At 50.0% G+C, this 27615-nt stretch overlaps 1 protein-coding gene across 6 annotated transcripts in view; it reads right to left on the reverse strand.

Moving 5' to 3' along the window:
* Window positions 1-237: 237 nt before the first annotated feature.
* Window positions 238-27615, reverse strand: part of TULP4 (TUB like protein 4) — a 189537-nt gene continuing 162159 nt past the window's right edge. For 4 of the 6 annotated variants that reach the window (XM_070461439.1, XM_070461438.1, XM_070461441.1 and 1 more), the window contains exons 8-15: window positions 19307-19531; window positions 18084-18318; window positions 15094-15238; window positions 12225-12369; window positions 10121-10214; window positions 8773-8985; window positions 4076-6597; window positions 238-2409 (exon numbers count right to left, since the gene is read on the reverse strand). In XM_070461439.1, the coding sequence (XP_070317540.1) occupies window positions 2293-2409; window positions 4076-6597; window positions 8773-8985; window positions 10121-10214; window positions 12225-12369; window positions 15094-15238; window positions 18084-18318; window positions 19307-19531 (3696 nt within the window). In that variant the 3' untranslated portion in view covers window positions 238-2292. The remainder of the gene's footprint in view (window positions 2410-4075; window positions 6598-8772; window positions 8986-10120; window positions 10215-12224; window positions 12370-15093; window positions 15239-18083; window positions 18319-19306; window positions 19532-27615) is intronic. The other 2 variants (XM_070461443.1, XM_070461442.1) reach the window with 1 other exon arrangement.

The following is a 27615-nucleotide window of genomic DNA, read 5'->3' on the forward strand; positions in this document are numbered from 1 at the left end:
ACTCACTTTCTCTTCACACGTATTTGTCATTTTCATTCTAAGGATTTCTCTCCATTTTTCCTCTTATTTTCATTGAAAATAAAATTTTCAACAGAAAGAGAAATAGTATTTTAGGATCTGTTATCTCGAAGAACTCTCCTTTGTATAAAATTGATAATACAAAATGAAAGAAAAAATTACTTTTAAAGGATGAGTTTTTCCCAATCAGAAGAAGTACAAACTGTCCAGACAAAAAAACACCTTCTACCATATCCTTTTTATTTCTTGCAGCAAAACATACTGCCACCAAATAAGTCATTACAAACATACTATTTTTCTAAATAAATAATAAAATGGCATAACTCACCAGATCATAGTAACAGAATAATTTCTACGAACACTATCAAAGCAAGATAAATAATTAACTCTTGGACAATGAAACAAGGGAACTGCCTTTAAATTATTTAGAAATAGGCTCTAACCATTATTGCACAACTGATAGTAAGCACGGAAACATCATATTAAGCTACACAAACTCATATAAAAGAATTCTATAATTCTGAGCACACAGCTAAATTCTTTCTGGAAAAATTTACCCACCAAAGAATCAGGTTCAATATTTTAAAATATGGGAAACTCTGGTAATAACGGGGAGACGGCCTTCACCATATTTAAAACCTCACCTGTGTTTCTTCGGCGTCTGGAGAAAATGGTAAGGGGATGTTAACTTTCATTGGGCCTGTTTCCTTCCTAATTTTTAAACTAAAATAGAAGATTAAAGACAAAATTTTTTTAATGCATTTCTGCAGTATCTTCCACTTGTTTCTTTTTAAAACAAAATCTAAATTTAGGACCCTAAACCAGTAGACAGTTCTTGTGCTCCTGCCCTACTCTCACAGATACAAGTAACCAAAAACATGAACTGGGTCGTGTTATGAGCAGGACTAAATATGGCCCAACAAGTCCCCTAGGAGAGGGAGATGGGGAAAGATAATCTCTGGATTTTTGTTGTTGCAATTAACAAGTAACAGTCAAGGAACTACAGTAAATTCTGTAACTTTAACCATGTTCTCCAAGTGGTTTATCACCTCAGTAAACAGTCTGTACAGTTAATAAACAACTTTTTTTTTCTTTCTAGAGAAGTTGGTGGGGCTCTTGTCAAAGAACTGATTATAACTCTATCTTTTCACACCCTGGCAAGTGCCTAACATCTTTTATTTTTTGTTACATTTCTAATCTGTTGGAAAACATCTCTAGTCAACTGAATTTTAATACAGCCCCAAAGAGGAAAGGAGTGCTTTCAAATCAGTGCTGTCAGCATTTTTAGGAAGAAAAAGTACAGAACAGTTATCTAATGGGATAGATACTGTGTCGGCTGGGGTTCCCAGATCCCACAATGAGAGCGGGAGAGGGAGGGAAGCCCTGCTTCTTAGCCTCTAGTGACACACCCCTGCAGCCCAGAAAACTGCCGCCCCCACCACATGTGGGGAGCTTGCTCCCGAAGTTGATCAGACAGAAGGATTGCTGAGTCGACGGAGTTCTGACACTGGGAAACTAGTGGAGGCGTCAATGTAAACGCGCGCTGACGAGTGAGCGTAGCCCTTGGACCGCGCGCACACCTGCAGGAGTCCCTTCCTCCCGTCATCCTTCCCTGTCAGCTGATGAGCACATCCTTCTATACCTGGTAACAGCACCCCCAGAAAAAAACCCTCCTTTTATTAGTCAAACACAGTGCATCTGCCAAAATACCCTTCATTAATCAAGCACCTCGGGGGGAGGGGAGGGAATAACATAACGTGTGAATTAAACAGTGTCCCACCAAGAGAACCTGTACCTTCAGGATTTTTTGGTTGTGTTTTTCTTTAAACGTTCTTTGTGTGTGTGTGTTTTTTACACTAGTGGTGATGTTGGAGGAATAATAAAAGCTGGATATTGTGGAGGAGGAAAACGACGCACGCTCCTGGTCTCGGAGAACCAGCCAGGCGGGAAGGCGGTCAACCTTCCTTCTCAAGTGCTCGCCCATCGTGTGGCCGACAGAAGCAAGCCCAGTAGGACATCCATTCCCACAGCAGCCTCGCTTCCCAAGCACCACTAGGTGCCTCGCACCCTTCGGTCCCAAATGCCACTCTCCTGTATCTTACTTTTGTTTAAAAAGAAAGAAAGAAAAAAAAGACAATAAAGGATAATAAAAACCCAAACAAATAACGACGAAAGGTCAGTGCCCTCTCCTGGGCCCGAGAGACGTTTCCAGTCCTGCCCGCATCTTCTGGTCCCCGGGGCCCTGGGGCTCCTTCAGGTCCACGGTCAGGCCCCTCACTTGAGGCGCTGAGTCACGTTGGCCAGGGCAACCGCAAAGGCCTGCACGGCGGAGAAGGGGTACTGGAAGTCCAGGATGTAGGCGCTGCCGTCGATTCTCCCGAACTGCATCACCTGGGGTGGGGTGGGGAGGGGAGGGGAGGGGAGGGGAGGCGGACACGTTAAAGGAGACCCTCAGAGCCGCTCCAGACAGAGGCCGACAGCACGTCTGTGAGAGTTCTGCGACTCTGATAAGCTCCTCCACCTAACTGTGAGTTAATGGGAAACAAAGGCCTGGAGGACCATGTTGAACCGCACGGTGCGGAGGCCATGAGGAAGGTTCAGAGTGTGGGGAGCTCCGTGGGTCAGAGGAAGGGGCTTCCCCACCAAGGAAACAGAGTGGAGAAGGCAGCAGTGGAGAGAGGAATCTCCAGGCTGAGAGAGGCTGAAGAGAACCACCGCTTGTGACTGTCAGACGTCCCTGCTCAGACAGGGACCAGGAGAGCACGCCTGGGCCCCTCGTGGGCCTCTGCGTTCCGGGCACCCCAGGGCTTACTGGGACCACACTGGTGATGTTGTTACATGATGTGACATTTATTTGCTCATGGTCTCTTTTCCATTTTTGTAAACTCCATGAGGAGAGGGACCTTTCCTCTGCTTTCCTCAGTGCTCTAATTTCAGCACTCAAAACAGAGGTTGGCAAACTCTCTGGGAAGGGCTGAAAATAAACATTTCAGACTCTGCAGGTCACGTGGACTTTGCCACAACTACTGAACTGCTGTTGTAGGGTGAGAGCAGGATAGACAGTACTGAAGTGGATGGATGTGGCTGTGTCTCAATAAACATTATTTGTAACATTATTTATAGAAAGATGCTGCAGGCTGGATGGGTCTGTGGGCCATAATTTGCCAACTCCTGGGCCCAGAAGATTGCAAGGCATATAGCAGGTACTCTATAAACATTTGTTGAGCGAATTAACAATGTTGAGATTTAAATGAGCGGTGGAAAGAGTTCCTAGAATAGAGGAGAAGGACAGTCCAGAATGACAGGCATGCAGTGGGACCACAACTCCAGGCTGGAGCAGGAAGAACTGAGAAACTATGAAAAAAGCTCAAGTGCACCAAGAGGAGATGCACATTCTGCCAGAGAATCAGGGGAGGACTTAATGACAGAAACACAGAGAAATAAGCAAACAGAAGCTGGGCAATCATTACGTCTAGGGTAATGAACCTACACAATAAAGGAAACATAATGGCTCGGAGATGAGTCAGATTTACTGGCACAATCAGTGGACCCATGACTACTGATTTACCTGGGAAAGGGGGAAGGGAAAGTTCACCTGTGCTGGGGGGAGACTGGGGTGAAGAAAATGAACCCTCAAGTTGCTCAGACAGAAATAAGTACATGATGCTCCAAACTGAAAAATCAAGAGACAGAAGTAAAGAAACGTGTTCTTTGACAATGCATCGACAGACACCAGGAAAAGCACACAGAACTGGAAGAGCACGCCTCTGGGAGGGTAGGTTCTGGAAGTGGGCAAGTGCCTACTACTTTCCTCACGGGTCTTGTAGGAACAATCGGACTTTAGAAAATCAGGACACGGGATACTTTGGTGAGAAATAAATAAGACAGCTACAGGGACGCTGAAAATGAGAGGCCTGAGTGGCCCCACCCTAAGAGACATCAGCTGTTTCCCACGGTTTCCACTGGCCTTCTGAATGATTCTCGAAGGCCAAAGCCCAGAGATCTGTCGCAACCAGAAGGTCGCGTTCTGGCCGCACCCGGGGACACGGCTTCTTACCTGCCGCCCCTCCAGCTCGATCTGGAAGTTCTTTGCCGACTCCTGGGTCACCCGCCCCCCGAAGTCCAGCTGGTACACCTGGGTGGCCTCGTTCCAGAGCGGCTGCTTGTTGGCCATGACGTACACGAAGCCCTGGCTGCCCAGCCGGCCATCCTCCTTCTCGCTGGCCTTCCTGCACTTGAATTCCTCCAGTTCGCTGGCAGCCCGCAGGCTCCTCTTGCTCTTCCAGCCCTTCTTGCTGCCCTGGCTCTGGTTCATCAGCTCATCCCCGCTGATGAACAGCTCTGGCTCGCTCTCCGAGCTGTCCTGGAACTCATTCGTCTTATTCAGCTTCTTCGACTTCAGCTGGTCCTTCTGACTCTTCACTTTCTTCTTCTCCCTCCCCAAGCGGGGGCTGGAGATGAGGGAATTAAAGTCGCTCAGCGTCCGGGCCTCCTTCTTCACCTTGCCCTCGGTGATGGCCTGAACACTGCCCTCCTCTGCCCGGCTGTCCAGCCGCTTCCGGTTCTTCTTCCCGAATTTCTCTGTCCGCTGGGGGACCGGGCTCTCCGTCAGGGAGAGAACTTCTTGGAAGTTGTCTGCGGTCTCCACCATCACCTCCGTCCCCAGGTGGCTTTGGAGGTCAGTGGGCGGGGGGGACACCAGGGGCTTCTCCACCACCAAGTGTGTCTTGGGGGGAAGAGTGCCTTGGGGGTTCTGCACGGGTGGGCAGGCGCTATAGGAGTTCCATGGGTGCAAGGCAATGGGGGGCAGCTGTAAACTGGAGCAGGCGCTGCTTCCCGGGTACATGGGGGGCAGGGTGCAGTAGGCCAGGCTGGGCGGGTAGGCCGGCTGCAGAACCACGGAGGACTCTGGCTGGGCAAACTGCGCTGGGGCCAGGGCATCTTTTGGGGAGCAGGGAGCCTGCACCCCCGGCAGCGGGGAGGTGCTGTAGCCAGCCGGGTAGGGCACCCCCATCCCATAGCCAGGCTGGAAAGTGGCAGTAGGGCTGGCGGGAGCCTTGGGGGAGACGAAGGGCACTCGGGACATGTCCAGGTGCTGGCTCGGACCTACCATCAGAGGGGACAGTTTCAGGGGGTTGGGCACCGCGCTCTGGGCTGTCCTTTCCTGAGGGACCCACACGTCCTCCCCCAGCACGGTGTCCCACTGGTAGGGGGGCGGCCGCTTAACGGCCACGGCTGCCTCGCCCAGCGCCGGGTGCCTTGGTGGCTTGTCGGCTGGACAGTGCTGGGCCAGCGCCTCGTCCTCCGTGAAGGCTGAGTTCACGTAGTCGGCGCGCTCGCGGGCGCCTTCGACCGCGCCCAAGAGGCTGTAGGACGACTGGGAGGTCAGCGGGGAGGTGCTGGCCGCGTGTGCCAGGCCGGGGCCAGGCTGCGCCCCCGGCTCCGGCCGGCCCGCTGCGCCCCCCGTGCCGCTGCACTGGCTGCAGGTGTAGAGCGCAGGTGGCGGCCGCGCAGGGAAGGGCGCTGCGCCCTTGGGCTTGGGCGGGTGTGGCGGCGGCCGCGGGGGCTCGCCGAGCTGCGCCGCCCTGAGCGCCACCTCGCGGTTGTTCCTGCGCAGCGTGGCGTGGATGAGGCCGCCATCAGGCCTCTGTCCCGCGCCCCGGCCGGGGACCACCGGGCCTGCGAGGTCGGGGTAGGGCGGCGGGTCCCCTGGGGGGATGGAGTAGCGTGGGACCGTCAGGCGGTTCAGGGTGGCGCTGGTGCAGGGCTGTGGGACCTTCTTCTCGGTGGCCGTGAGCCTCAGCGTGGCCGAGCTGCCCGGTCCGGGCAGCGTGTAGGTGTTCTGCGAGCAGAGCATCCGTGTCCGGGGCCGGCACACCTCCTCCACGTTGCCGCTGCTGTCGAAAGTGGTGATCCGCTCGTAGCCCAGGGGCGGCTGGTAGTGCGCCGCTGTGGGGTACGGAGAGAAGTCACCCTTCTTCAGGCACGTGTCCACCGGGGGCTGCGGGGGTGGCAGCGGGGGCGGCGGTGCCGCCGTGGTGGGGGCGGCGGGGATGGTTCCGGGGTAGGGGGGCGGGGGGTTCATCTTGGCCACCTGGACCTCCTGGGGGGCACTGAACACCACCGCGTCCCCCTCAGTGGCCAACTGGGGCACTGGCCGCAGGGCCTTGGTTGGCTTCTGCAGATGCTCGTGGTCTCGGTCACTGTGGTCCAGTATGGACAGCTGGATGGCCCCCTGGGCCGGCGGCGGCAGGGAGAGCTGAGGCGGGTTGGGGAGGCCACGGCCCATCTCCACGCCTCCGAAGATCACCTGGCCTGGGCTGGAGTAGCGGCTGGACACGGGGTACTGGCTGGACACGGGGTACTGGGCGGCACTGTCACTCGCGTGCTCGGCACCGCCCACGGCTGTGGTCTGATTGGTCAGGACATCCAGCTGCACATTCTGGTTGGCCAGCAGGGACTGTACCAGTCCAATGCTCTGCGTGGGGGACATGGCTTGAGCCGAGCTGTGGATGGGGGCGATGGGGATGTTCACGGTACAGGGCGGGTTGTTTTCGGGTACACCAGATGCTCCTGTCACTGGAAGGCAATTAGGGAGATGAGCTGCTTACAAAACAGTGCCATGAAACAGGGTCAGCACAACTCACCCAGTACTCCTGCATACCAAATGGAATGGCTACAGAGGAAGAAGGTGTGTTTGCTTAGGTAAAGCCAGACAGTTCACACAAGTTATGCAGAACTTCTCTAATGTTTCTAGAAGGTCACGCAGGATGACCCTGATGGGTTCTTCATAAGCTTAGGGCATTGCCAGAGCTTTTCAATAAATACCATGTACCTGAATGGCACCAGGGCAAATAAAGTATTTAAAGATGCTGATTACTGGTGATCTTGATAAAAGGGCCCACTCTTGTGCAGGAAGCAGGCACTGGTACAGTGTCAAAGTCCACTGAAGACTCAATGCCTAGGCTTCGGGGTAGATTTCTCCAGAGTTATGGGCTGGTCAGTGTAGGACATGTCCTGCAGCACATGGTATCTGGTATTTGTATATAAATTAAGCTTCTGTAAATAGAACCATGTGAAATACAGCAGAAAAGACCACTGAAAAGACTCTTCCAGCAAATCTGCATGTGAGGGGAAGGGTCATTTCCTAATTTATCTGCTTTTTAGCATTTCAAATGGTATGTAAGGTGAGCCACACTGAATAAACCCTGTACATGTGTCTTATTTGTACAGAGCATGCATCTGCACGATGATCGGCAGAGCACATGCGAGTGCTCAGGGCCACTGTCTGAATGACCCTGTCTAAAGTGCTCACTGAGTGTGCCAAGCTGGCTCCTGCAGGCCTGTGAGTGCTGCTAGTATGTGAGCAGGAAACAGAATTTAAGCAGCTCATCGCAGAGGCTGGCTGACCTTTCACCAGGACTGTAGCATGAAGCCAGCTGGTTCATGAAAAGCCAAGCCTGCCCTCAGCTCCTGTAGCAGACTCTTCCTGCCCCTGGGTGCTCCAGTGAGATGGCACGACCTCCTGGCTGCCCGAACCCGGGCCCCATCTCAAAACTACCCTTTCTATTCCGCTTCCTCTTCCACATGCTCTCCCCTCTGCATGGAACTCTGAGGGCAGGTGTCTTCCCCGCTGAAGGAGGGTCTCTGTCACGTCCTGAGCACTGAGTGTAAGCCCCTCATCCACAGGAAACCGCAGACAATTATGACCACAGCTGAGCGTCAGACAGAGCTCTATCTGTCACCTTCCAGGAGAATGGAGGCCAACACAGGGAAAGTATAAAAGACACTCCTATATCTGAGGCTGTAAACAGCAGGACTTGGGCTATATGCTCAATTGTGTGCAGCCTCACCAAACGGCAGGCTCCTGGGGTTGGTTCCAAGACCGTGCCCATCAGGACTGCGTGAGTTGATAACATCTGCTCCACCACTCGGAGACAGAAGCCGTCAGAGAACCAGAGCAAGCACCACTGCTTTAGAGGTAAAAACCTAGGCTGAGAGAAGTCAAGCGAGTCCCCAAGTTCAGGGCCTGAGGTGGGATCAGAGCCCCCCGCCCTGCACCCCGTGGGGAGGAGCAGAACCCCTCTGTTCAGAATGACCAGGGGCAGAAGTCTGTGAACCATGCAGGGTTCCTCTGGCTCAGAAACCAGATATTTTTCAGAGCCTGTATTTACATAATTGCAGGCAGGCTTTTTTGAGAACAGTCACAGACGAGTAACTGGCAGACTAATTATAAATCATTCTAATCTATTAATAATCAAAATAGGGTCCCTTGACCAGAAAGCACTTAAATTGAGATGCTACAAATATTTCAAGTTTGTAAACTAGAATTTTAAAACCTTGTACCAGATTTCAACTCAGACCAGGCTTCCAGGCACAGAGCTCTGCACAGCACTTACGAGAGAGGAAAGCTGAAATGCACAGGTTTTCCACCCTGGGGTGGGGCAGGTTTGAGAAACCAGGCTTTGTGGGCACAGGGTCATGTCAGTGACATCATTCTTTAAGCAGGGGCTGACAGGATGAGAGCTGGCCTAGGGCCTGTGAGACTGGGCTTCAGTTCTGATTTCTGAGTCCTGATTGGTCCTGTTAATAATGTCTCTTTATCCGGGCACGGGACCAAGAGGAAAACCGTGAGGATAACGAGATGGTGGACGTGCTCTGTGAACACGAGGCATCACGGCCCCGCAATCATCCTTGCTCTGTTGGCTTCTTTCCTCCCCACACCAGCGACTGCTGGAATCCTCTACTACTTACCATTCTGTCCTCCCACCGTTAACAGAGGGTGTGGGCTCATGACAAACCAGTTGACATGCGTGAACACACCTGGCAAGTCATCTTCATCTTCACTGAAAACATTCGGGTTGAAGACAGGTAAATTAACGTAGTCCATGGAAATCTTCCGAACCTCCGGGAGATAGATGGTCATCTGCCGCGGCTGGAGATGCAGGAGGCTGGTTTTGTAGATTACTGGTGGGGAGGGGGGAGGGGGACGCACAGTCAACAGAGATGTGGCAGAGGACAGCCAAGGCGCCAGCAGGGCCCCTCGCAGGAAGGGAGATAGGGCCACAGCAGCTCTGCCATCACAAGACAGATCACATGCAGGCAGAGCCCAGGGCCCGAGGGCAGCCCTTCCAGGCACAAGACCACCACCCCCTAACCTGGACACAGCATGGACGCAGGCATGACAAACAGCCGGACACAAAAAATTCTTGGTCTACACAACAGATTGCCCAGTCACTCTGCCAGTGGTTTGTCTATAGAACCACACACATTTCACATGTTAAAGACAAATTCTGTTTTGGAATGAGCTGGGTATGATAAATTTATTTTTAAAAAACCGTATTTGTAATCAGAAGGATAATTTAGTGAAAATAGTTATGATAACTACAATGCTAATCTCGGGGAATCAAATTCTGCTTTTATTCAGGACTGAATTCTTGTCTGACTTACTTTAAACATCAGGATAGAGACTTACAGGGAACTGCCACATGCTTTCTATAAAAGGGCCGAGTAAACGTGAGCAGGCAGAGCTACTCACTTGAGTTGGGTACAGAGAGAGCCAGAAGCTCTGGGTTCCTGCCCGGCTCTGTCCTCCCCTGGTTCCATTTTCTCCAATGTCTCAATCTTCTAACAGACATGACATTTAACTGGTTCTCGAAAAAGTCTATAAAGATTTACCACTAAGAAGTGCACTAACAGTCAGCCAACTTGTTTTTATAACCTCTAATGCTCTCTTCTTGACTTTCCTCATAAGTATCTTTTGCCTCAAGAACCTAAAGACACTGGTACCAAAATCTGCCCACAGTAAAGGCCAGAAATCAAAATGACCAGAAAACCTATCAGAGCTTTTGGCTGTTTTTTGTCATTTTCATCACCAGGGTTTGTATAAAAAAAAAAAATGAAAGTACCACTGGTAAAAAAAAACTAACAAACCAATTTGAACAATAATTTTATTCTTCACTAAATCATGGTGGCTAGAGTCAAACTTTGGAGGAAAATACATGCTAATCTTTCGGTGTTGTGAGAGCTCACTGTTAGTTTAGGCCACTGGAGGTTGAAATTGATTCCTGAGTCTGAGTTCCGATGGGGGTGCAGTGCTTACCTGCACCGAGGTTGGTTGGCAGGAAAGCAGCCAAGCCCACGATCTTAAATTTGGTTCCCCAGATATTAGACGTGACCTGAGCGAGATAGTTGTGCTGTGGGAAAAAGGAAGAAGAATCACAATCTGTTTGCATATTTTCTATCAACCACTTAAGAAGTAAGAATGCGAACGCTTTTTACTTAAAAAGCCGCTGGTGGCCACTGATGGAAACGCTCGCTCTCTGGGTGAGTCCACCGTGTCAGACCAGATGCTGAAGAGAGCACACCGCCCTGTTTTCAGACGCTGGCTCTCGGGCTGTGGTTCTTGGGTCGGGAGCAAGGGGTGGATGGATCCCAGCATGTCCATGCGTGGGGAGGTTAAAAGGTCACAAGAGTGACTTGGGCACACTTTGTTTCACTTCTCCTTTTGCCCGGTCACTTGAACCACAAGGGTACCAAGCTTTGACTCTGTTGTTAGCCTTGATATTTCTCCTGGAAACATCAGTTGCACTGATACCCGTGTGTCCTGAGACCACCCGATCATCTGTTTCTCCATTTGATTAAATTTCAAAATATTTTAAAAGTTATCACTGTGCCCCAAACCACACATATACATAGGCTCTGTGTGTGTGTGTGTGTGTGTGTGTGCGCGTGCGCACACACATACATACAAAGGCAATAATAAAGATGAATAAAATCCAGCTCCTCAAGAAAAGGGAACCCTCCAACACTGATGGTAGAAACGTAACCTGGCACAGCCACTGTGAGAAACAGTATGGAGGTTCCTCAAAAACTAAAAATTGAAATACCATATGATTCAGCAATTCCATTTGTGGGTACTATATGAAAAGAAAACCCTCAAAACACTAATTTGAAAAGGTATGTGCACTTCTAATGTTCACAGCAGTATTATTTAAAAAATCCAAGACATGAAGGCAACCTAACTACCCAACAATAGAAAATGGATAAAGAAGCTGTGGTAAAATGTTACACACACATTAAAATATTACTCAGCCAAAAAAATAATGAAATATTAGCCATTTGCTATAACATGAATAGACCTGGAGGGTATATGCTAAGTGAAATATGTCAGACAAATACTGCATGATTTCACTTATACATGGACTGCAAAAAAACAAAACAAATGAACAAACATAACAAAACAGAAACAGATTCATGGAAACAAACAGGTGGTTGCTGGGGGGTGGCAATGGGGGGTTGGAGGGTGATGAGTGAAACAGGTGAGGGAGATTGAGAGCTACAACTCCAGTTACAAAATAAATATTTTCAGGGATGAAATGTACAGCATGGAGAATATAGTCAGTAATATGGTAATAACTTTGTATAGTGACAGCCAGTAAGTAGACTTATCATAGTGACTGTTTAAAAATGTATAAAAATACCAAATCACTATGCTGTATACCAGGAACTAACAATAGTATTGTAGGTCAATTATAGTTGAAAACAAAAACCTATATACACACATATGTATACACACACACACTCAGCTTATAACCCAAGGGAGGAGGTAAGGCTTGTAGTTGCTCACACACAAGGGAGTCACCAAGGAAGGGTAAGCGAGCATCAGTAGGATGCACTGGGCTCACTGTGGCTAAGCCAGGGAAGGCAGGCATCAGTAGGATGCACTGGGCTCACTGTGGCTAAGCCAGGGAAGGCAGGCTTTGGACAGAGGTGGCTATACCTGGGAACCTGAAGACAGAAACCACAGGGAGGAGACAAGAAGGTAGGCCCACTGACCGGGAGATGCAGGCAGAGAGTGGGAGGAGGGCAGTCAACCGCGAGGCAGTGGCCCCGGGGTGAAGGAGGCCAGGCCGGCCAGACTGTGGGACTGCGGCCGGGGCTGGGGCCCTGGGGCCCCGGGAGTCACTGAAGGTCAGGAGCGGCTAGGGGGCCCTGCGGTGGATGTGAGGAGATGTCTCGCGCAGAGCTGCCTCGGAGAAGGCTCTCGTGGCAGCTGCGGGGATCCCCGAGGTGGGAGAAAGGCCACGCGGGACAAGGAGGCAGCAAGGGCCCTGAGGGGCTGCCATCCCAGGCACGGAGACGGTCACCAGGGCTCAGCCGCCCTCACGCACGTGCAAGGAGGGCGGGCAGCGGGGCTCCCATACCTGAGTGATGTCTTCAAAGGGGAACTCCCTCCGCGCCAGGCTGGGTGAGCCGATGGACGGCTTGCGCATAGGCAAGCGCGGAGAGCGGGAGAGCTCCTGAGCAGCGCGCGACAGCTTGGGGGACTTCCGGGCCTCAATGTTGATCCTGCAGAGACCAGGCTGCGGTCAGGCACCCACCAGTGGGGCCCCCGGCCCTCCTTACTCTCGAGCAGCCCCCGTGGATGCCACACTCTCAGGGGCGGGGCCCTTAATTTAATCAAGCCCATTCCACCTGCTTTTTTGCCTTATGAACGTGAGGAAAGGACAAAATTTTATGTGGAATAGTATATATTTAAAAACAAACGCAATTAGATGAAGTGATTCATCTGTAAGGAACTTTTACTTGAGGCTTCTCTGGTGGCTCAGCTGGTAAAGAATCTGCCTGCATTGCAGGAAACCTGGGTTTGATCCCTGGGTCAGGAAGATCCCCTGGAGAAGGGAATGGCTGCCCCACTCCAGTATCCTTGCCTGGCGAATTCCAGGGACAGAGAAGCCTGGCAGGCCCCAGTCCATGAGGTCACAAAGAGTTGGACACAACTGAGCAATTAACACTTTCACTTGAGAATTAACTTTCACTTTCTACTAATAGTGGGCTTCCCGGGTGGCTCAGTGGTAAAGAATCCACCTGCAGTGCAGGAGACATGGGTTCAATTCATGAGTCAGGAAGATCCCCTGCAGAAGGAAATGGCAACCCACTCTAGTATTCTTGCCTGGGAAATCCCATGGATGGAGCAGCCTGGTGGGTTGCAGTTCAAGGGGTTGCAAAAGCGTTGGACGCTACCTTAGAGACTAACCAACAACAACAAATAGTGTGTTTAGAAATGTTCTTGCCAGGGGTTTACAAAATTAATCCTGAGAAAAATGGCGGGTGGGAAGAGTTATTTCTCACCTGAAGGCCATTACAACTTCACAGGTCCTAACACACGTGATCTTTGGATTTCAACAGACTGACTTAGCATTTCGCCACTATATTTAACTAAACTAGCAGATCTAAAGTTTTCCTTTGGTTTCCGTGGTTATGACATGGGGGACATGTGTTTAATGCCAATCTGCCCCAGAGAGTACAGTATTATAAAGATGAATATGGTAAGGCTGATGGCATTCTATGAAGGAAAAGCACTGAGCCTCACATATATGGGCTTGAGGACTTGATAAGACATCTAGGGCTGAGGAGGATGGAGCTGGTTAAAGCTCTGTGTTGAGGACAACCAGCCTGGCTGCCGGGTGGGGGGATTCACTGGGAGATGGCAGGAAGGAGGGCCACAACACCCAGGAATGTTAGAGGATAATTAGAGGTGAGAGTCTTAGTGATGATCAACACACCCTTTAAGGAAATCAGTGTCCAGGTCAGGGAGCTGGGACGGGGAGTGCCGGTTTCTTATCTATAACAACATAGGCCCTTCCATATACTCTCAGTGTTTTGCCATTCCTTAGGACAAACTTGAGGATTATTATTTTTTAGCTCACTACTTTCCCATTACAGATATAGGCATGTAATTTGACATTTTCTTTAACACATTATATACACTGTAAACCTCTTCCTTACTCTTCTCAAAGTAAAACATAAACCAAGACTGAGAAAGGAGTAAGGCAGGGCTGTCTGCTGTCACCCTGTTTGTTTAATCCACACACTGAGAGCATCATGAAAAATGCCGTGCTGGATAAGTTATAGGCTAGACTCAAGATAGGTGGGAGAAACATCAAAAACCTCAGATATGTGGATGATACCACTCTGATGGCAGAAAGCGAAGAGGAACTAAAGAGCCTCCTGATGAGGGTGAAGGAGGAGAGTGAAAGAGCCGGCTTAAAACTAAATATTAAAAAAACTAAGATGATGGCATCTGGCCCCATCACTTTATGGCAAATAGAAGGGGAAGGTGGAAGTGGTGATCGATTTCCTTCTTGTGGGCTCTAAAATCACTTCGGATGGTGACTGCAGCCATGAAATCAGAAGACATTTGCCTCTTGGCAGGAGAGCTATGACAAACTTAGACAGTGTGTTGAAAAGCTGAGACACTGCTCTGCCGACAGAGGTCCATAGTTGAGGCTATGGTCTTCCCAGCGGTCACATACAGTTGTGAGAGCTAGACCACCAAAGAATTGATGCCTTCAAACTGTGGTGTCGGAGAAGACTTCTGAGAGTCCCTTGGACTGCAAGGAGATCAAATCAGCCAATCTTAAGGGAAATCAACCCTGAATACTTATTGGAAGGACCGATGCTGAAGCTGAAACTCCTGTATTTTGGTCATCTGATGCAAACAGCTGACTCAGTGGAAAAGTCCCTGATGCTGGGAAAGATTGAGGGCATAAGAATAAGAAGACATTAGAGGATGAGACAGCTGGATGGTATCACCAATGCAATGGATGTGAACTTGGGCAAACTTTGGGAGATGGTGAGGGACAGGGACGCCTGGTGTGCTGCAGTCTGTGGGGTTGCAGAGTCAGACACGACTGGGCAACTGAACAACAACAACAATTTTACATTCTCTTTAACACGTTACATACACTGTAAACCCTCTTCCTTACTCTTCTCAAAGTGGAAGATAAAATAAGCTCCCTGGCTGTGACCCCCATGGCACCCACCATTGGTGCTGATCCCTGGAAGTTCTGCGTGCTTTGCAGACCTCCTCCTGGACTCCTTTTTCTGTCGCAAAGGAGAGGATGAGGGAAGCTGGGACAGCTGCAGGCAGGCCTTCTGGATGAAAGGTGGGCTTGCCCGCTGCCTGTGCCCCTCAGCTGTAGGTTTCAGCAGGACTCTGGCACGGACACACACCCCTGACACACCTCCAGAGACGCGCAGCAGGAGCACGCTCCTACGCGTCCCGGTTACCTTGGGAGTTTGGGGGACTTGCTTGCTCGGGAGACTTTGGGGGACTTCTTGGCAGCCCAGTCGTCGCTCAGTTCAATGTCGCTGGAGTCGGAGCAGTTGCAGCTGTCGATCATGGTGGAAATCAAACTGTTTCCATAGATTTCATCTGGTGAGACACCGAGCAACAACATTTAGGGGAGTGACGCCGATTAGCCCCCAGCAGTGGTTGTTACTGGAAACCAGAGGACAGACTGACTCCACAGGCCATCATTTTCAGTCTAGAGGTTGAAATAGGAAGGAGCAGGACAGTTTTCCTTCTACATTTTCATTCTATTCCAGTTTCTAAGCAAAAGTGAGTAATTACTTCTACTCTTATCAACATGGGTATGAACTAAAATGCCTCTGGAATGTACAAAACAGCCTAGCCCCATTTACTGTGTGGAAAGCTGGAGCCAAAACAGCTGTGCAAGTCTTGCGCCACAGGATACTCCCAGCATAGGTCTAGGTCCATGCAGGCTCTCAGCAGCCCTGGAACCCAGGCCATGCAAGGGGCTTGCTGACTCAGGGCCCCCCACCCCCGTCAGTGTCCTCTGTGGGCCTGCTGCTGACCCAGGACCTAGGAAGACCCCCCCCCCCCCCCGCCCCACCGTGGGTTCCAGGCCTGCTTTCAGCAATGGTTGGAAGAGGACTCCAGCAGCAGGACACTGAGCGGCAGCTGTGGACTCCACGGAGGGGCCCGTTTGGGAGCCAGTTGGCCACTAGGCAAGAGACGCGGGGCCCCAGGCCGAAGGTGACGGGCAGAGAGTGGGCTGTCATAAAGTCACAGAGCAGATGGAGTTCATGTTAGACTTTTCCCCCAAAATACCCTTTTCCTTTGCTGACCTCCTCATCCCTTGGATTCCAAGAGCATTACCTGGCAAAGTAATAAAAAGGCCAAATGAAATTATTTCTAGAATATGAGAGATCTGATTGTTCAAAAGGGCTACTTACATCTATAAGGATGAGTCTGTTCATTCAAACCAGTCTCTAGGTTTCTGAGCACATGGAGGTGACATCTGCGGACAGGGGCCTATCGGAGGCCATGGGAGGCAGAGCAGAACAGCCGGGCAGGGAGGCCACTGATGCCCCATCTGTGTCACCACCACAGCCCTAAACTGCTGTCCAGACCAGGAAACACAACTCCTGCACCCAGCAAGCCCCAGTGCTGAGCATTCGAGCCCCATCACCTGCCCTAAGTAGTGCTTTATCTATAATTAGATAATTATAAACTATTCCTGGATCAAAGGAAGCTTGGCCACGATTCAGAAACCCTTGTGAGTCCACAGGACGCTTCCACGTGTTCCTAAGCACAGAGTCAGTCCACTGACCTGAGCAAGTTCTGCAACACACCACCCACTCAACGCTGACCTACTTGTGCAGGCCAGGATTTCACCATTGCTATGGGATTCACTACTTGCTCTTTTTCTCACTACTGTCTTAGTTTGTTCGGGCTGCTATAACAATATACCACATACTGGTTGGCTTATAAACAACAGAAATTATCAAGCCTTGCAGTTTTAAAGGCTGGAAGTCCAAGGTCAGGGGGCCAGCATGGCTGGGTTCCAGTCCTGCCCTCTTCGGGGTTGTGGACTGCGGGCTTCTCACTGTGCGCTCATGTGGCAGGAGGGGCTGGTGATCTTACTGCAGCCCTTTTTATAAGGCACTGAGCTCATGATATAAAGGCCCTGCCCTCTTGAACTAAGCACCTCCTCAAGGGTCCATCTCCTAATACTACTGCCATTTCAACCAGCTGAAACCAAACTGTCAAACCAAAGTGTCAGTGAGTTATTTTTTCACAGCGAAAATGCTCAGAGCAAAGGTGTCTATGGAGTGAAGCTTATGGCAAAAATACCTCACATGGGCTTAGACAGCAGAAATTTACTTTCTCAGTCTGGAGGCCGGAAGTCTGGGATCAGCGTGCCAGCAGGATCAGGTTCTGGTGAGGGCGCTCTTCCTTCCTGCTGATGGTCCCTCCTCACTGTGTCCTGACAGGGCGTGTGGAGAGACCAGAGACCTCGCTCCTCCTTCCAAGGCCATGGTCCTACTGGATTAGGACCCCACCTTTACAGCCTCCTTCAATCGTGATTGCCCCTAAAAGCCCTATCTCCAAACACGGTCTGCAGCACCCCAGCCTGCTGCCCTGCTCAAATTCTTGTCACTCTCCTGTGCAAGATACACTCGCCCCGTCCCGACAGCCCCCAAATCTTCGGCCTCATTCCAGCATCAACACTCTGGTCTAAAGCCCAAGGCCCTGTGTAAACGTCATCTAAGTCAGATGTGGAGGAAAGGCAATGTAAAACTCACACTGAGGCAAAATTCCTTTCCAGCTGTGGAGCTGTGGAAGCAGACAAACTATGTGTGTCCAAAATAGAGCTGTGAGGATAGGCGCAGGGGAGAGTCCATCCAAAGGGAGAAGAGAGAGGGAGGAGGGAAAGGGATGCTCCAGGGAGGACTGTGGCAGGGAGCATCACGGAGACCAGTCTGGGGGAGCTCCTGGAAGGAAGGGCTGGCCCATCATGCTAGATCTCCATGGATGAGTGGGACATTCCTCTCGGCAGTCAGCTAGAGCAGCTAATGGGTGGATGAGTGAGGGGCAGAAGTAAGATTCTAGAGGGAAGCTGAACAGGCTGAAGGTTCAGAAGCTTTAATTCTCTTGTTCCCTCTGAGAGGGGCAGAGACAGCATTCCACTGCCACCTTCCGACTGTCTCCACAGCACATAAGGTCCTCAGTGAACATCTGGTAAGTAACCCGCAGGGGCAGCTGCTGGCTGCCTCTCATCACAGCCCTGACCCCACGGAGCCCTACAGAATGCTGTCACAACCCCGGCAGAAGGAGCATTTAGAGAAGCCTTAACTTTTAACAGGGAAATGGAGCGGCTTCAGGGATGCTCCTCGCCAGCCGAGGCCGGCTCACGTTTCATCCACAGGCCCCACCTCTGCACGGGGCGCCGCGCCCCGGGAGAGGGCCCCACCTGATCGGCCGTCTGTCCGCGGGTCCATGATGACGAACTCGGGCCGCAGCTTGCTGACACGCCGGCCCTTGAGGATGGGCACCAGCCCGCCCAGGTGCTCCAGGTAGAGCGTGTAGCATGGGCCGCCCACCTCCGGGTCGTCCTCCGTGCGCTTCATGGTGCAGTGCAGCCGCTCGCTGCCAGCCGACGGGTAGCTGACGAAGTCCCGCATGTTGTTGGGGTCTGGAATTGGGGGCTGGAGGCAGGACACGGAAAAGAGCGTGTGGGCATCACCAGTGACTCTGCACTGGCTGCGGCTCAGGGACTCATGGCTCTGGGGACACATGGGACTCTCCCAGGAGCTTTCAGAGAGACCTCAGCCAGGACCCCACCTCAGACACTGGAACTGGAACCTGTGGGTAGGTCTGGGCACAGGCATGTTCTCAAAACTCCCCTGGCGACTTGAATGTGCAGCCAGGGTTGAGAATCGCTACTGCAGAACGGAGACTGTAAACCAACTCCGGGCGGGGGGGAATCATAACAGGTTCTAAAACTCTGATGTTTTAGAGAAAAAGTAACCAACAAGCCAATGTGATACTTAGAAGCAAAGACAGAAAACAAAAAAAAGAGAATATTGTACAGAAAAGAACCTAAGGAGCAGAGGCAGGCCCAGAGAGTAGGAGGGAAAGCTGCCTTTAAACAGTGACTGGCAGCATTGTCCACCCACTCCAAGAACAGACTAGCTCCCAGGTAACAGCCAGGTTACAGCTGGCAGCCAGTGCTACGTGGGGTCGGCCTCCGGAGCACAGGGGTGAGGAGAGCAGACCCTAGGATCGAACGGGGCTCGATCCTGACCACTCCCGTAACCGTGGATGAAGAGCTACCTGACTTTCAGGGACACGTGCCCTGCTCTCACACATGGGATCACAGCAGCGGCTGCCAGTGAGTCAGGACTGAACGGACAGACTGGTTATTGGGAGGGCCACGGCAGTCAGGCTCGGGATGCTACCATTGCCACAAGAGGCTCACGTCCATCACCCAGGACCAATCCCCCTTGGACACGGACGCAAGGGGAGGACCGCATGAGGGAGGACCACGGCGCACTCTGGGCGCTGCCTGACTGGTGCTCTGCTTGCAGACTCTCGCCCATCTCCCTGGCCCCACCCCTCCTCCCCGCAGTCCTTCGGGCGCGGGCGGGCGGGGTGAGGGGAGGAGGAGGCGGCGGCGGGGTGGGGGGGCTTCACCTTGATGGTGGGGATGAAGGCAGTGGAGAGGTAGGAGCAAAGGCGGGGGGGTAGGGTCAGCTTGCTGACATCCTTGTCCTCGCGCAGGGCGCTGGCGATGGCCTGCTGGCACAGCAGCTGCAGGCTGGACACTCGGTGTTCCACACGCACCACGTACAGGGCCGGTCCCGATGCCATCAGCAGCCGCGAGTCCCGGTGTCCCCAGCAGATGGAGACGATGGGGCGCTGCCGGGGAGGGGAGGGAGGGCGAGCGTCAGCCTGGGCTCTTGGGAAAGCAAACCGAGGTTGCGCACCCCGTGTCGAGCAAAACAAAGTCATCTCACAGATTTGTAGCATGTTGGTTTTAAAAAGCACAATACAGAACATTAAATCCATATGATAACGAGTCAGTACTGTCGATGATCCCCAGGCCAGAGCCCAAAGCGCCAGAACAGTGTTACAAAATTCTTTCACATGGATTATCTCATTAAATTTGGTGACAAAAAACCTACCTGAGCTTCATATAATGACATTTCTGCCAGGGGATGCACTTAGCCTGGGGTACAGTAACCCCTTTTCCTTACTGAGGCCCTGACTACTTGGATACTTAAGTAACCAGTAGCAGTCCAAGGCTTGGAGGAGTAGTGAAGAAGTAGACCAGATGGTTCATCACTTTGGTCCTGACAAGGAGCATTTCAGAGTCAGGTCAACACTGGATTCAAGTCACAAGCTTGTGACCCAGGGAATATTATATAACCGTAGAAGTCTTGTACTTTTTCATGAGTAAAATAGGGGTTGTGAGGATTAAAGGAGACAAAAGATAACAGTGCTTCTGGGACCCATCATAGGTGACAACGCACAGATTCTCAGCTATCCTTGAGCTGACGGGGCAGGAAAGGGCAGACAGAGGAACATCGTTTATGTGGCAGCTGCTCTAGGGGTCTGTGGACGTGACTTGCTTTGAAAAGAGAGGATGATAGCTAAACATGGGAGTCAGAAACTGACTGTGTTGGGGAAAAGAAATCCAAAGCTCAGGGGTCCCATCAGCCGAGGAAGAAAGAAAGAGGTGGAGAGCTGTGATGGAGAAGCAGCGAGAGAATCTGCTCCTTCCGATCCAGGCAGATGGGAGTTCTAAGTTAATGGAGTCCTGAGGGGCTGCCAGGATCAGAAGCGGGGACACCAGATCTTGCATATCAAACAGATAGGAGGAGAACCTTCATGACACTTCAGTGACAATCGTTGAGATAAAAGGAACACATGAAGACACTAGCTTAAAACAGCCTCCAGGGTCAGCTAATTCTAGTTTCAAATTCAAAACAAAATGCAAGGCTGAAGATAATTCATCTTTCATTGCCATCACAGCAAGGCTGGGCAGCCACAGCGTGGGAACACAGCCGTGGTCCCCTGGAGGAGGCCCATGGGGCCTGGCCCTCAGTCTGGGGGCTTCAGACTACTTCCAAGATGGGCCTCCTTCCTTATAAGAGGATCCCTCACAGAGGGCAGATCCAACAGAGGACACGGTTAACTAACAGCAAGACATGATCACTGCCGAAGACAAAGCAGACAACACACACAAAAACATCCCTTCTAAACTTCTTGGCATCAGCAACTACCTCCCCATTAGTGCAGTTTAGGACAAAAGTTCTTTTAGTAGCATAACCATGCTTAGTCACACTATAATATATTAAATGTATCAAATCCACACCCTGTACACCTTAAACTCACAAAGTGTTCGTATCAAATAAATTGTAATAAAGCTGGAAATAAATAAGAAAATTAACACACACAACAAAACCATTTTACACCTTGTGTATACTTGCATAGGTCTCACATGTCACCCTCCTCTTTACAAGGCTCATCTCCCGCTGGTGCTCACCCTCGTGTGCTGTTCACTGTGTCCCAGCCTACAGAGCCCTCACTACAAGTGCTGCGCTGTCTCAGAAAGCACAGGAGTCAGGGTGGCGGCAGAGACACAGACAGGGTGGTCACGCCCACAGACAGCGTGGGGGTGCCTCGATTCAGCGGCCTCACCCTCAGCGATTTCTGGGGCCCCGTCTGTAGGTAGAACAGGCATTCCCTGGTCTCCCCCAACCCAGCCTCACGCACGGGGCATGTCTTCTCCAGGCACGCCCCCCCCCCCCCCCCCACAGGATCAGCTGCAGCTGAAGAGGACTGTGTCTGCCCAATATTCTCTTCCAGCAAACCTGGATATACACGCCTCCCACAGATGATGTTTTTGTTTGAACAGCTGTCTTCTGCTAGGGAAAAACTCAGATGCAAATCTGTAGGCTTCATCGCTTTCTCAAATTGCACAAAATGACTATTTTTAGAACCAAAGCTAGAGGTGTGGAGTTGATAATATTCAGATCTTAATCTGTGTAGGTATTCTGCACATAAATCTGAGGCACAAGACGAGACACTGAGCTGCGTTTCGGGAGCATCAGTGTGGCGGGAACCTGGTGCCGTGGTGAGCAGGCTGGACAGACACAGGTGTCCCCAGGCTGGAGACGTGTGACGTCCACAGGGAGCTCGGGGAGCAGCTATGGATGGTTAGCCTGCCCTCTCTCTGTGGCACACACCAGCCCCTTACGAGGAGAGGGCGGAGTCTGCTCCCTCAGCCTCCCTGGCCATGGCATCATGGATGGTCAACGGCCAGGTTCAACCCCTTACAGCACATGAAGAGACGCCAAGGAGCTCCTGACCTCACCTCCTGCTGCCACATGATACATGCCATGCATCTACCAATCATACTCGCCTATGAGCTGTCATCAGTCCGTCAGTGAGTCCCTGTAAAGTGTATGTAGTGGGTTGGACACCTGCTGGGCATCCCTGCTTCATGGGGCTGAGGCTCTGAGGAAGGAGGGGAGACAGGAGGGTCTTGGGATCTGTGACAGGGATGGACGGTCTGATGGTGTCAGATGGTGACAGTACTGCAAGGTAAAAGCAGTACGATAACGGGCCAGAGGAAGGGCAGGGGTCATTTCAGGCAGGGGGCAGAGAAGGCATCCCTGGAGGAAGTCTCAGCAGAGGTCTGACACGAGGGAGCCGTGGACGTGGACACAAGGACGATGCCTATGATTGGAGCCCAAAGCTTCCCACTACTCCACTATCTGTGTGCAGTGCATGAGGTCCTCTAAAAACTCAGTGAAGTGAAAGTCGCTCAGTCGTGTCTGAATCTTTGCAACCCCCATGGACTATATACAGTCCATGGAATTCTCCAGGCCAGAATGCTGGAGTGGGTAGCCTTTCCCTTCTCCAGGGGATCTTCCCAACCTAGGGATCGAACCCAGGTCTCCTGCACTGCAGGCAGATTCTTTACCAGCTGAGCCACAAGGGAAGCCCAAGAATACTGGAGTAGGTAGCCTATCCCTTCTCCAGTGGACCTTCCCAACCCAGGAATTGAACCGGGGTCTCCTGCATTGCAGGCGGATTCTTTACCAACTAAGCTATCAGGGAAGCCCCTAAAAACTTAAGGGGAATTAAGAAAAAAAAGCAGGATGTCCCTCCCTTGTTAAAGATGAGCTGTTCAAGAGCGATTAGAGTCAACAGAACACAGAAGGGTCAAACCAGCTACACTGGCCTGAGAGAGAGAAGGTGGTCACCTAGTCACCTGAGTTCTGGGTGGTGAGGCCCTGCTGGGGAGTCAGACCCGGGGAACGTCAGAGGGGCCTCCTGTCACCCAATCACTGGCCCTCCGTTCTGTTGTGCTTTAGTCGCTCAGTCGTGTCTGACTCTCTGCAACGCCGTGGACTACAGCCTGCCAGGTTCCTCTATCAGTGAGATTTCTCAGGCAAGAATACTGGAGTAGATTGCCATTTCCTTCTCCAGGGTGTCTTCCCAACTCAGGGATTGAACCCATATCTCCTGCATTGGCAGGCAGACTTTTTTTTCTTTTACCACTGAGCCACCAAGGAAGCCTGAGCTCCCCCTAAGAAGGTATGTATCTTTTTCAGAGAAAATACACTTCAAATGTTTCAGAGCCCCGGAGAGAAGGGGGTATTCAACATTTGTACAGGCATGTACACAGAAGGAAAGCCTTCAAGAACAGTTCACTTGTAAATAGACCAAGGTGGTGACTAGTCACCGTAAAACTGTGTTGGTTGGTGCCATGGACAGTTCTGAATACTGAGTTACAATGATTTGACCAAAAACTAAGCCACAGTAATAAAAGCTGGCTCAGGACTCATTTACCCAAAGCTCCATTTTAAAAGAACATGAACCATTCTTGAATTTTGTAAGCAGACAATCCCAGAAAGAACTTTTTCATCTATTTACAGCAAACAATGGGAAAAGCATACCTAAGACAGCTTTGTGAGAATAGGCAGAGTTAATTCTCAACAAAAGGAGGCAAGTACAGTTTTTTCTAAAGGAGTCTCCTTCAAGAGCACAGAAAGTCAGTGACCATAATCACTCATTTTTCACTATATTTCACTCCACACTATCTTTCTCCCCTTTTAAGTTTTTACCCAAATATCTTACGTCAATACCTGAACCTTACAGAATGTAAGGCAATTCCACCAATCTGCCTTTAATAGAGAAAAAGTTCATAAAGCTAAAACACACAAATCCCCCAAATCCAACAATCCAACCAAACAAAAACACACTGATCTGAATTACTGAAACCTTTGAACTCCAGTCAGTGATGCTAACACTCAAACTGTGGTCAGATGATCAGATACACAATTACATATGTGCATACTAATCCAGTTCCATCGTGTCTGACTCTTTGCGGCTCGATGGACGGTAGTCCACCAGGCTCCTCTGTCTATGGGATTTCCAAGGCAAGGATGCTGGAGTGCGTTGCCATGCCCTCCTCCAGGGGCTTTTCCTGACCCATGGATCGAACTCTCGTCTGTGGGGTCTCCTGCATTGGCGGGTGGGTTTTTCACCACTAGCGCCACTTGGGAACCCCTAATTACATAAGATGGTCACAGATAGCAGCTGGTGAGATGGACTATAGACTTTTAAAGTATGACAGGCAGGAAGGAAAGGAAAATGAATTAGAGTGTATTTCCTTCTAAGAGCATCAGCCTCAGGCTTTGCTGTTGTGAGTAACTCAGGAGAATCGGTTTTAAAGCGAGGTTGCCACCAGTCTGTGACGGGCACTGGCTTTGTGCGCAATAACCTACAATCTCATTAACTTGGAAATAAATTATCCGATCTAAACTGCATTTCGTTCTTTTTATAAACAGCCCAATAAGCTGCCTAACTTCCTTCCTGCCATAAAAACGTTCCTGCCTTTGGACAACTTGAAGAGCACAGTACAGACACGTGATTCTAGAATCATTACAGACGACAGTTAAGCTGCTACCACACACAATCGATACTGTACTTGGTTTTTAATAGCATCATTATTTAACTGTATATTATTGAGGCAATTTTTCAATGGCTGAAACAGACCCTCAAATGAAAAAAGAGTCAACAATTTATTAAAATGCAGGGACGTTATGTGAATATCTTTCTCCAAAGACAGATAAGATAGCCAGTCTGTCTCTTATCCCTGAGCCTCAAATGGCTTAAACTCAGGATCTATGCTAGTTTCATGTGATAGCTGATGAGCAATCTTGCAAATGGCTAAGGTTGTTGAGCTTCTATTGCATTCTAAGCACAGTGAAGATCAGAAAAATAGAGAAACTGTGGACTTTAACTTTAAGAAAGTAAAACAAGTAAACAAAAAAAGTGTAATATGTGCCAGAGGTATTAAGCACCCTGAAGGTTCACACAGAAGAGGGGCTACAGTCTTTGGGCAGATTTACCAAAGGACGTGACTGTGTTGACAACAGAGAGGATGGATTTCCCCAAGCTGAAATGGCCGTGAAGGACAGTCTCTGTAGGGGGGGATGCAATGCCAGTGGGAAGGGTGCCCTGAGTTGCACAGAACCATGGACGATGCCCAGTGCACTTGGAGTGTGTTTCAGCACTTCAATTCACAAACACTCTAATAAACATAAAAGATCTTAAGTCAGAAAGGGCTGAAAGTTCCCAAGCTCTCCTACTTGTCTTTCAGTTAGCCTAGAGACAGAAAGCTAGCATGAGATCTGACTGAGGGCACACAGCCTATTGGTTCAAATATTCAACAGAAAGAACTAAAAAACCATAACTGTCCATCTGTCAATCCACTGAACACGTATTTACTGAGCACCTATACTAAGTTCCAGGAAATAGACTGGCAGTAGGGTCACAGTTACTGTGTAAGCAAGGTAACCTCTTCTTCAATCTCAAACACACAGGGACTCCAATATCTCCATTTACTTTTCCACACACACTGGCCTCCTGCTAATGGCCTCAACTCTCCTCCACTTCGGTGCTTCCTGGGTTTGCCTCACCACTTGGAACCACTTTACTTCTAAAGCAGGAGTTTGAATTTCCTATCCAAGTGCAGCTTCCCACCCTGTGTTTATCACTTCTTCCTGAAAATGCCTGATTATGACTTTTTTCTTGCCACTCTCAGGTCACAGAGCTTCTTCCCACTCCAACTCCGTGGCTGCCCATTTCTATAACCTTCTTCCCAGTTCCCTAAGTTCCTTCGATTCTTCATCTTTCTGCTACATGAATCTCTCCAATTCCTAGCATCAGGCAGCTTGTACCACTTCTGCCTCTAGGGGTTGCAGAGGTGGCCTGGGCAATGTTCAATTTCACTTTAAAACCACGCTGCCCTTCTCTGGCTGGGGCGTGATTCCAGCTCGTTACCTTGACTGGCTCCCGTTATCACCTTCTATACCCCAGCTCTCAGAGCTCTGAGCTCAGAGCCCAGCTGCATAGGAGCCCCGCAAAATATGTTTGCTGGATGCTTGAACAGATGAACAAATATGCTTATCTGCTCACAGATGATTTTACACTGTTGAAAGATACATTTAAATCCTGTAACTTTGGACCTTCCCAGCAGTCCAATGGTTAAGAATCTGCACATCCACTGCAAGGGGCTCAGGTCCGACCCCTGGTTGGGGAACTAAGATCCCACATGCCATGCAATGCAGCCTATATAAATAAATAAATAAAATTAATACCAAAAAACATCTTAAAAAAAAAATCTTCCAACTCAACAACAACAAAAAATGAGCAATCTAGTTAGGAAATGGGCAACGGCCTTGAACAGACATTTTTCTAAGGAAGTACATGAAAAGATGCTCAATGTAACTAATCATCGGGGATACACAAATGAAAAGCACAGTGAGATCCACCTCACGACCATCTGGATGGCTACCATCAAAAAGCCAGAAAACAAAAGCTGGTGAGGACGTGGGGGGTCTCTGTGCACTTCTGGTGGGAGTGTAACCTGGAGCACCCACTGTGGAAACAGTATGGAAGCTCCTCAAAAAGTTAGAAACAGAATTACCATATAACCTAGCAATTCGACTTCTGGGCATTTATCCAATAGAACTGAAAGCAGCATCTCAAAGAGATATTTGTATATCCCTGTTCACAGCAGCATTATTCATGATAGCCAAAAGCTGGAAGGAAACCAGACATCCACTGATGGATGAATGGATGAACAAGATGTAGTTGTACACATACAACAGCATATTCTTCAGCCTTAAAAAGGAACAAAATTCTGACACAGGCTACAATGTGGATGAAATAAGCCAGACACAAAAAGACAGACACTGCATGGTTCCACTTACATGAGGTATGTAGAATAGTCAAATTCATAGGAACAAGAAGGCATAGTTTCAGTTTTACACGATGAAAATGTTCTGGAGATTGGTTACACAGTAATGCAATACACTTAGAAATGGTTGAGACAGTAAATGTGTGTTTTACTACAACTAAAAATATATGTGTTTAGATAACTAGTGCCGGCATCTGGATTCCCAGGTGGCTCAGTGGTAAAGACTTCGCCTGCCAATGCAGGAGACACAGGACACACAGGTTTCATCCCAGGGTAGCGAAGAGACCCTCGAAGAGGAAATGACACCCAACCTAGTAATTCTTGCCTGGAGAATCCCATGGACAGAGGAGCCTGGTGGGTTACAGTCCATGGGGTCGCAAAGAGTTGGACATGACTGAGCACACACACAACTACAAATTTCCTGAAATCTGGCACACCTGTCTCTCTGATGAGCTGGGTCAGACTATAATGTAAGTCCCTAGTTTACTATCACCCCCATCAACCGTCAATTCACTCTCAGACCTGTCTCCACTATACCTCCATGAGAGTGGAATTCTGTCTCCACTATAATTGATCCAGACCAGAAATGAGGCAGTCTACAGATTTCTGGGAAATAAGAACAAACAGAAAGGGGTCCACATGTTCTTAAAGACCTTTAAGCTTTTCTACTTATTGTTTAACAATAATTTAAATGTAAAATTTAAATTAATGTAAAAGTATA

The sequence above is a fragment of the Odocoileus virginianus genome, chromosome 34, assembly GCF_023699985.2.
Source record: "Odocoileus virginianus isolate 20LAN1187 ecotype Illinois chromosome 34, Ovbor_1.2, whole genome shotgun sequence".
Classification (NCBI taxonomy): domain Eukaryota; kingdom Metazoa; phylum Chordata; class Mammalia; order Artiodactyla; family Cervidae; genus Odocoileus; species Odocoileus virginianus.